We start from the raw sequence: 10,591 nt of genomic DNA on the forward strand, positions 1-10,591 counted from the left end.
TCGGACATCGAATATAATAATAAAAAGAAAGGAGATGTTAAATTAAACCCGACTTTCTTCAAATAACGCCGAAATGAATACAAACTATAATCATTATATATAGTAATTATGGAAATAAACTCAGTTAATTCCCATAGATATTTACATTGAAATTAGTTTATACATTTACTCCCAGATGGCAGTAAATGATTATTGTAATTCAGAGTCTTTAAAATTGAAATTATATATTTTAAAACATAAAATGATGTTATAATGCAGTAATTGCGTACAGAATAAGTTAGAAATAATAAAAAATAAATTTAGTTTTAGAAGTAAATTATTTACTTGTAATATTTTATATTCATGCAATGTAAAAATAACGATCGAAATAAACCATGTGAATATTTACAATGCTTTATTGAATTTTTTAAAATTATACTTTTATAAATTATATATGTAATGTGTAAATAAATATATTATAATATAATATATTTATAATCCTTAAATAGCAAATATTTTTTATTTATTTTTATTTATTTATTTATTTTTTCAACAGAGGGCAGCTCTATTAAATAAAATTACCAAATCATAGCCCAAATATTACCAAGATATTTTATTGAATTCTATATTCCAAATACATACTTTATAAATAAAATTAATTAATAATATCTAAGATGTTAACTTTTAATAAATTTGAATTATTTGATAATAAATGAGGTTACCTGGTATATTTTCCAGTATCGGAACCGGGACAAAACAATTTCTAAAGAAAAACTAGACCAAATCCGGGACGACTTATGTTTTATTTTTTTGGTTTAAATATATATTATGTTTTCTTTTTTTGTTTTATAAATTTTTAAATAAACAAGATGTAATATTGGTTTATGAATAAGAAAAAGTTAATTACATTACGATAAATTATATTTTCGGGTTTTGAAACGGATCACTCTTCTTTCGAATAGAAGGGCTTTTTCATTTAAAATTTTTTCTTCTAATTATTTAGCTTTATAATATAATACACGATAAAAATAAGACATAAAAAACTCAATAAAAACATAATTTCAGAACTAAAAGAGAAAAATCTCAGGAATTTTTAGGGTGTTCTGTCCCGAATATTTTGTGACAGATCACTCCTATTCCTCACCACTCAAAATTGATATGATTACAAAATCCTCTTAGTGTCCACAGGCGGAAAAATTCAGAAATTAAAAAAAAAAAAAAAAAAAAAACGTGAATTTGGCTAGACCCAAAATGACTGAGCTCGGGCGAGGAACAGACCGCCTCATTAAAAATTCTTAGAGAATTTCGTCCGGATTCGATTCCATGTCCCCCAAAGTAGTAGGTTGATGTCTTAATCGCTTTTCTCATCCAACCCCGTATTTAAATGCAATTTTGTTTTGCAGTTTTTAGATACAGTAGCCTTTTATGTAGTAGCTTTTAAGAGATACGGTGACGTTCTCGACCTATCTTTAGTAAGTTTACTTTTAAAAATAATCGTTCGCTAGCAATTTGCAATGATGATAACGTTAAAATAAACTTATAGACAATGGTAAAGTACCTGAGAGGTTTTTGAAGCTAAGCGTCTTAGTTGTAAATGGTAAATTTTATTACGAAATCGAAAATGTTAAATTAAACATGCAGAATAGAGCGAGAAAATTCAAAAACGTAGTTTCAATATTCTTCCCACGAATAGATGGCATGCGTGTGAAACGTAAGGCTATTATTCTTTGATGGCCTCATGTCTGTTATACAGATTTCATACGCATGTGCAATGAGAAAAATGGTACAGCGAGAAGCTTTATGTAACAGTAAGGCTGACCTCTTCTTGTAAATAAAATTCTGTATGTTCGTATGGCAGGGATATGTAGCTATGTTCGAACGACTGTAATGTTCCAAACAAAGTGATACAACACTTGCATGATTGGCATTATTTACCATAAATTTTTCACATGGAATAACATTATCCACATTTTTGATATTACCCAGAACTTGTATAAATTTCATCGCATAAAATTTTTTAAGTCAAAATAACCTCCAAATCTTCAAAACAATTCACTGCTCAATTGAAGGGCATTTCAAAATAAAACGTTCACACAATTCTAACTGCTTTTCAAATCTTTTGATTTGTCATCAGGGAAATCTTTGAGACAAATGTTAATAAGACATTCGAACAAGTTTTCATGAAAGTAACATACAAAGATTTTCCCTAATAATGAACCGAAAGGTTTGCAAGCACTCAGGATTTTGTGAACGATTATATTCGATAGTCTTCCTACAAAACAGTGAAATAAATTATTTTAAAAAGTTAGACATACTTTTCTTTTGAAAACAAAAAACAAACGCGTGTAATCTATTTATAAAAGAAAAAAAATCGACGATATCTCCTTGTGATTTAATTTCGAATGTAATATAGGAAACAACATATTTTTATATTGCTATTCTAAATATTCTCAAATACAGTATTTGAAATAGCAAGTGTTCAGTCTACCATACTCTTTAAAAAACTATACGAATTTCACTCTCGTTTCCATTCAAGGGGAAATAATGTCGAATCCATTGTATTTTTACCCGTGAACGGATAAACCTTGTACATTATTTGATGTGACTTGAAACGTACTGTATACGACACTGTAACACTATAAAACGTGTGTAACTATTTCCAATAAAAACAATTTAAAATTTAAAGTAAATATAATTTTTTTTTTTTTAACTTTTTGTCTAATGTGTCAAACGTAAGTTATAATCTCACAAAAATGTTTTAATCGACGATCCACGTTTGTTAATATTTTAGGTTACCCATTTCCTAATAATTGGCATTACCATTCCTTATAGATGATGTATAGATTCCTACACGAATAACAATATAACTTACAATTTGAAAAGAATTTAAAACAATAATAAATATAATTTTTTTCTCAATTTTTGTCAGTGCTTATATCGGCGAGTAGTTGTTGTGCCCTTCAATTCAATTAATGGTATTCTTCATACCATCTTTTGTGAAAGGACTTTCATTTTTGTTGCAGTAAGTCCAACACAAACTACAATAATAAATTAATAAACTTCTATTAACATGGTGTTAATAGAAGATTATTAATTTATTATTGTCGATTAACGATCACATATTAAATTAAAATACTAATTTACATGCACAATCTCCGAAGATGGTTGACACGGATGTTTTTAAAATACAGTGGTGCCTCATATAACGTACTTAATCCGTTCCAGGGGCATGTCCGTTAAGTGAAACGTCCGTTATATGAAACGCAATTTCCCATAGAAATACACGTTAGAACATCTAATTCGTTCCGCAGCATAAAATAACCGTACTGTATCATTAAAAAAATGAACATGGGGTGCGTTCTTTTATTCCTACGCGTAACTCCGCGCGAGCGACATCCGTTTAAAAATTCCCGCGAAACGCGTTCCTAAATTCCGGTGGGAGTGCGCGTCGTCGAACGGCAAAAACGGCCGCTTGTAGCAGTAGTTTACGGTGGAAAGCAACATGGCGTCCTCCATGGCTCAGATAGTTTTGTTTCTGGGTCCATTATGTGGTTTTATGAATGAAAATCTAGAAATTGTGAAAGCGCGAGTTAGTGCACGCGGTGATGTAAGTGTCTTTACGAATTTTTTTCGAATGGTAGCCGGCATTCTAATTTTTTCGTGGCTATTTTAATGCTCTTTCAATAAATAATCCATTTTATGGTTAAATTTTACAATCGGGACCCTTCTTTTGCCCTTAAAAGCTCATATTTTAGAATTATAGATTCCTCCATCACGATACTATCGATAGTGCGGGCGCTGCCATCTTTTTTTCTTTCACCGTCGTTCCTAAATGCCTACAAACAGCAGCGCACTCCCGTAGTAGCGGAGACGCAGAGCGACCGCTATTAAAGAACGCACCCGTGGAGCAGTCATCAATTATGCCGGAAAGTCCGTTGTTTGCAGCCAGTCCGTTGTTCGAGTCACGTAACGGCCAAACAGAAAGTCCGTTGTTCGCAGCGTCCGTTATTCGAGGCGTACATTATACGAGGCACCACTGTATACTGTATATTGTTAGCGCGATTTTTAAAAATAAGTCATGAACACTACACATTTAAAGCAATTAACACATATGTCATCTCTGTACTGACATATTAAGTTAGAGTTACACCGTACATTGGACACAGAAAATTAGAACAATTCCAAATTAAAACACGAACAGCATTTACAAATCACAACAAACACCACCCTAGTCGTCTGTAGATAGAGTAAATTAAGAAAAAAATGAATCCGATAAAATACTTAACTTGACGATGTACGAGATTTGTTTTAAAGCAGTACAGATGATGTTAAAGAAATTAATATAAATTACAGACAATATCTTCAAACTACTTAAACAAATACAAAGAGATAATAGATGATTTGAGGAAAGATTACTGTAAGCGACGGTGGTATAGTGGTTAGCATAGCTGCCTTCCAAGCAGTTGACCCGGGTTCGATTCCCGGCCGTCGCATCTTTTGCGAATGTATGAATACTTTATGTATATTTCGTTGATCTTTTTAAATCTTTGTTTTGAATTTTTCGAAAACTTTCAACATTAGAAGTTGTTTTAAATTGTTTTCTCAACTTCTAAAACTACTGTACTAAACAAAATATTTTAAACTTATTAATATAGTAGCTATCTACCGCTTTAAAAGTATCGGTACTTATGGGTTAAATTTAAAACTTAAAAACTTAAATTTTCCGATTGTTGTATATAACAGAGGGAAAATACGGCAATTAGTCAAAAAATGATCCCCCAGATTTTTACATTTTTGGACTCGGGGACCTTAAAACGTCGAGAAATGAAAAAATCGGGTTTTCTTCCTGTATGTACGGATGTTAGTGTGTGTGGGAGGCATGATTTTGTTCACCCTCTTTAAAGCTTAATAGCTTCTGTGCCTTATGTCGATAATTTCTGGAATTTTGCAGGGAGGTTTGTGTATTAGGGTGATTGATGCTATTAAATTTAGGTGATTAAAAGTCTAAAGGGTGAGGAGATAAAGGGAGAAGTATGTATCTTCAATAGGGTCAGGTTTAATGACAATTTTACTCGTTATTAGCATTTAAAATTTATTATAAAACTCATTCCTACCCTCAAAATTAAGATTTTTGCCATCTTATAATAATTAAAAATATAAAAAGTTTTTAAATAAAATATCATAACAGATGGCGTCACCAAATGTTGCCAGAAAAGTTAAGCAACTCGTTGCTAGATTTTTTTCTGGTTACGACTATTTCCTTTTCTACGCGATACTTTCTTGATAGTATCTCACATGCTCCTCATTTAATATTTAAATAATTTTTCGAAGTTCAGAATGCTGAAAAATTGAGATAAAAGTAACATATGTGTTAATTAAATAAATTACAGCATCTTGCATTCATTTTTGTATTATATTTCTTTTGAGCATTTTATTTATATTGTCTATTTTCTAACAATTCTTTCTAAAAAAAAAAAAAAAAAAAAATATGGCATCGATATTAACGACAAATAACTACAGATATTTTGATACTTATGGGTTAACAGGACGCCAGTCGGGCGGCCGGATGGCCGAGCGGTCAAGGTGGCAGCCTACCGCTCTGGGGGACCCGGGATCGAATCCGAACGGGTCGAAAAATCCCCAGGAATTTTTCGGGGGGTGGTCCGTTCGGATATGTCGGGCCCCGTCCCTCACCACCCGGTCGCCCCATTGTGGGCCTGGCCGAACCCATAATGGGCCTACTGAAAGAGGCCCTCTTAGTGCCCACAGGGCGGAAAGAGTTAAAAAAAAAAAAAAAAAAAAAAAAAAAAAAGGACGCCAGTCGGAAATCGCGATTTTTCCGAATAATGTTTTCATTTTTCAAATTTAAGACAATTGTCAAATCAAACAATAAATTAATGATTTACAAAAGGCATAGTTTTAATATTTAACGAATTTCCAAAACTGCTTACCTCTTACGGTTAATGTTACCGTAGGTATCCAAGATGGCGGCTCATCTCTGATTCCACCGTACAGAAGAAAGGAAACAGTGGGGACGCACGTTTTCTAAACCTAACATATTCTAATAATTTGGTTGCTAATAATTATGGTAATTTATTAGAATAGGTTAGGTTTAAAAAACGTGCGTCCCCACTGTTTCCTACCTTCTGATTCCGACTGGCGCCCTGTTAACCCATAAGTACCGATATTTTTAAAGCGGTAGACAGCTACTATATTAATAAGTCTAAAATATTTTGTTTAGTAGTTTTAAAAGTTGAGAAAACAATTTAAAACAACTTCTAATGTTGAAAGTTTTCGAAAAATTTCAAAAAAAGATTTAAAAAAGTTCAAAAAGATAATTTTTGTATGTTTCATACAAAAATTATTCACACATTCGTAAAAACTGCGACGGCCGGGAATCGAACCCGGGTCAACTGCTTGGAAGGCAGCTATGCTAACCACTATACCACCGTCGCTTATAGTAATTTTTCCTCAAATCATCTACTGTCTCTTTGTATTTGTTTAAGTAGTTTGAAGATACTGTCTGTAATTTATATTAATTTCTTTAACATCATCTGTACTGCTTTAAAACAAATCTCGTACATCATCAAGTTAAGTATTTTATCGGATTCATTTTTTTCTTAATTTACTCTATCTACAGACGACTAGAGTGGTGTTTGTCGTGTTTTGTAAATGCTGTTCGTGTTTTAATTTGGAATTGTTCTAATTTTCTATGTGCAATGTACGGTGTAACTCCAACTTAATATGTCAGTACGGAGATGACATATGTGTTGATTGCTTTAAATGTGTGGTTTTTGCATTCAGCTGTGTTATTAGCATTAAGTTTAATCTGCTGTTGTATTCTTCTGTTGTTATTATTAATTAATATATTATAAATTGGATATTTTATGTATGCAACCTATATTTTTCCGCAGAATATATTATTTAATATTTTCTTTATTAAATCACAACTTTGAAAACAAATTAAACGTAGAAATCACTTCATACTTAGAAAAAACGTCGCGCTGTAAACGACAGCGAGAGACGAGTTTGAATGACATCAGAAGACTGGTAGGCTTAGATTAGGCCTTGTTATCTAGCTGGTGTGGACTGGACCATGGTAAATGGGATCTGTTGAGACTGTTTTGTAGTAAGAATTTAAAAAATAATATTTTTGCTTTGTTATTTAACTGGGATTTTCTGTAGTAAAGATAAATGTTGTAATGATTAAGCAATTCAACAAAAATAAACATGTTAGAGTAAATTGAGAATAATCAGTGGCGTAGAGTGGGTGTCAGCCGCTCGGGGCGGAGGAAAATTTCGCCGCCCCCTTATTTAGACATTATTATTATTTATTGTGAAATTTTGCCGACCCCTTAAAGTGCCGCCCGGGGCGGGCCGCCCCACTACGCTACGCCACTGCACCGAACACTGATACATGGCTGTGGGTTCGCGTCTCGCCAATAGGCTGGCCATGTGGTGTTTTCTGGGTTTTTTCACGTTGTAACACCTGAATATTGTAGCAAACAGAAGTAAATATAAACAAATTTAGAAAATAAATTCATATTTATACAGTTATTACTTAAATATACGCTGACTACAACGAAATTTGAAATGTATAAATTTTGAAAGTATCATAAAAACTCGATTAAACCTTCGAAGCAATAGATAAAATAACAATGGCACACTCGATTCTGTCTGCGATTATCATCCAATCAGAAAGATTGATCTATAAGAAAACTCAAAAAGTGATCGATTTACTTTCCCCAAACGAATCCCGAATCATTCAAACGGTTCGACGATTGCTTCAATTTCATCGAATCAATTACTATTTGCATACAAAATGTAATGCGTATTTTCCATTTAAACATCAAAAACCCTCAGATTAAAATAAATTTTGCAAAATTACAGATTATTTTACAGGATAACAGTAAGCTTAACAGTTGATCAATTGTTTGCAATTGATGAGATTTGGCGTTAATTGCAATACTTTGTACAAGTGTAGAACAAAAATAAATTTCAGTATAATAAGACAGAAAAGAACTTTGACCGTTTATCTAAACTTTGCTTGGAGTTAATAGCCATTTTTGATTTAAACACGAGACTGATAACATGCCGGATAAGCTAAAACCAATTATTTCAAGGAAAGGAACTAAACAAGCTAAATGTTTAAAATTCTTTCACAAAAAAAATAACGATTTATAAATTTTCATTTTATATAATTGCAAAATTATTTAAAATTTTACCTAAATAATGTGCACCTATTAATCACTATCCCATTACAGATTTGATAATTTTTACATTATTAGAGCCTGCAGAACATAAACCAGGGTCTTTTGACACATCTGTCATGGGTTAGATCGGGTGCACGATGATGATGAGAGAAGAATCCTATATGGACTTCCACACCAGAAGAAATCCTGACATCAGGAGTTCGATTTAATGTTTGTTTTTTCCTCGATTTTCTATAATATAATTTTCCTTACTTTAATTGACTTCTTGACCTCGCTTAAATTTTCCCAAATTCTCATTATATTTCTAACAGTGTAATTACTAGAAATATAATAAGAATTTGGGATCATACGTCATACTATAACATACTGAATTAAAATGACTGTTATATAATGATTAGAAATATAATTTATACTAAAATGAAATTAAAAAGAATAGGTTAATTTTAAAAACTATTTGTTTTCACAATTCATATTTTATTTTATAAAATATAAATTATGTTCTATAGAAAATTAAATGAGTGAAAAAATTAACTCATTAAAAATTATGTAATAGAAATTGCAATATATTTTCTTTAACAATTATTATAAAAATATAAGATCGAATAAAAACTGTAAAATAACAATAAAAGAAAAAAGTGTAATATATTCTCTCGTAATTTCTAATAATTTGATGTAATATTTACAATAAAGAAAAAAATTTGTGTAATTATTAGAAAGTTATGAACCGTTAAGTTATCAATAAATTATAGTATAAAATAAAAATTAATTGCAAAGGAAGTAAAATCAACAAAACTGTAGCGATTGTATCTATTGGCTCCCACCCAAAATAAACGAACTGATGGTTGTTTATAAGGTCTTGATACGAAGATATCTTTCAGTTCGGTGGAAAAACAACGGTTGTAACTTGGTCTTTGGTGCATTTTTCTTGAGTTTTACGAAATGTCTCCTTTAACGATTTTTTTACTTATTGTAATATGCAAGATTAGTTTTACAACGGGATTTATTGTAAAAGCCTATTTAAGCCCTTCAAATTCTTCGAATTTTCCTCGAATTAAAGCGGAGAATCCTTTTCCTTCGCTTTGGCAATTCACCGTGTGTTCTTGGTTGAAACCTTATTCATTGGATAACGAACATTTGTCAATTATATCATACGCCACTTCTAGTTTTGACAACGAAATGTTAATCTATCTCAAGCGAAGTGATCCAGACTATGAAGTGAAATTACACATCGGTGTTCCTTACGCAGAATTCAAATGTGCTTTACCTTGGAAACCGGGACAATGGCATCATTTGTGCGCAACTTGGTTCGCTCCCATGAAAACTGTCCATGTTTATCAAAACGGACAAGAATGTAAGCTTATGAGACTCCGCTCGTATTTTATAAACAAAGAGATACCGTCGGGTGGCACACTGGTCATCGGTCAAGATCAAGACGCTCTAGATTCTAAGTATAAGGTGGATCAATCGTGGCACGGAGATATAGCCGATGTTCATATTTGGGACGAACAACTGAGCCTGGATCAAATTCAAGATGCTGGAAGCTGCGAAGGAAGTATGATAGAAGGAAATATCTTCGCTTGGATGAAGACTCCAATGACTGTTAAAGATAATGTTGTTTTGTCGGCTACTCATCTTTGTTATCATTAAACGTGTACTCATCATCATCTTTACTAAAAGAAATAATGTCGATGTTGAGATTAATTTTAACTTTTGAATTTTCATACAAACTGCGAAAATTATATCATCAGTTTTCGTTTATACGCTATCATCAAAAGTCGACTTGTATTTTAGGTATATAAGATACAAAGATGGTATGAATAGAGCTCTCTGTCTGTTAGTGTTAAGTACTCATTTATTACAATACATATTAACCTTGCTCGTATCATTATTAAGCTATTTTATCTAATATTAACGTTTTTAAGATACATTTTTATGCGTTTATATATTTTGCATATATACGTGCGTTTGTTAAATTTAAATAAATAATTAAATTTTAAATTGTTTTATATTTCGGAATATGTGTTTATCATAAATATTGTAGAATAAATAAAATCTTTTTCAGTAAATAAAATGAATTTGTATGAAATAAAAAAGTTTATGTTTTACTTTAAGGTTTATAATTCAACGCGATTGACAAAGTGCCCCTAAAGTTAAGGAGCTTGGGGTAAAAGTCGATATTATTGGAAAGTCCGATAGTGAGGGACGGGACCCAACATATGCGGTACAGACTGCCCATGAAAATTCCTGGGTTTGTTAGCCCGGACTAGATTTCGGGTCCCCTAGAGAATTGGGCTGACCCCATCGCTTTGACTATTCGGCTGTCCCTGAGAGACTCTAAGAAGACCTTTTATCATATCCATCACGGGTACGGCCAAGCTCAAAATTCCTTAGAATCACGA

At 32.0% G+C, this 10,591-nt stretch overlaps 1 protein-coding gene and 2 non-coding genes across 3 annotated transcripts; 2 read left to right on the forward strand and 1 right to left on the reverse strand.

Annotated features, from left to right (window-relative positions):
- The first annotated feature begins 4,400 nt into the window (after positions 1–4,400).
- TRNAG-UCC (transfer RNA glycine (anticodon UCC)) lies at positions 4,401–4,472 on the forward strand. Its single transcript has one exon. It is a non-coding gene; the product is annotated as a tRNA-Gly (tRNA).
- A 1,890-nt stretch (positions 4,473–6,362) lies between these two features.
- On the reverse strand, positions 6,363–6,434 carry TRNAG-UCC (transfer RNA glycine (anticodon UCC)). The gene has a single exon. It is a non-coding gene; the product is annotated as a tRNA-Gly (tRNA).
- A 2,645-nt stretch (positions 6,435–9,079) lies between these two features.
- LOC136983447 (C-reactive protein 3.3-like) lies at positions 9,080–10,285 on the forward strand. The gene has a single exon (XM_067280187.1). It carries the CDS (start codon positions 9,132–9,134, stop codon positions 9,837–9,839), a length of 708 nt encoding a protein of 235 aa, XP_067136288.1. The 5' UTR covers positions 9,080–9,131; the 3' UTR covers positions 9,840–10,285.
- The last annotated feature ends 306 nt before the right edge of the window (positions 10,286–10,591 follow it).

The sequence above is a fragment of the Centruroides vittatus genome, unplaced genomic scaffold, assembly GCF_030686945.1.
Source record: "Centruroides vittatus isolate TY-2023 unplaced genomic scaffold, ASM3068694v2 contig_12, whole genome shotgun sequence".
Lineage (NCBI taxonomy): Eukaryota > Metazoa > Arthropoda > Arachnida > Scorpiones > Buthidae > Centruroides > Centruroides vittatus.

Bases quoted from the DNA above. Each gene is read 5' to 3' on its own strand.
- LOC136983447 (XM_067280187.1), top strand. From the start codon at position 9,132: ATGTCTCCTTTAACGATTTTTTTACTTATTGTAATATGCAAGATTAGT.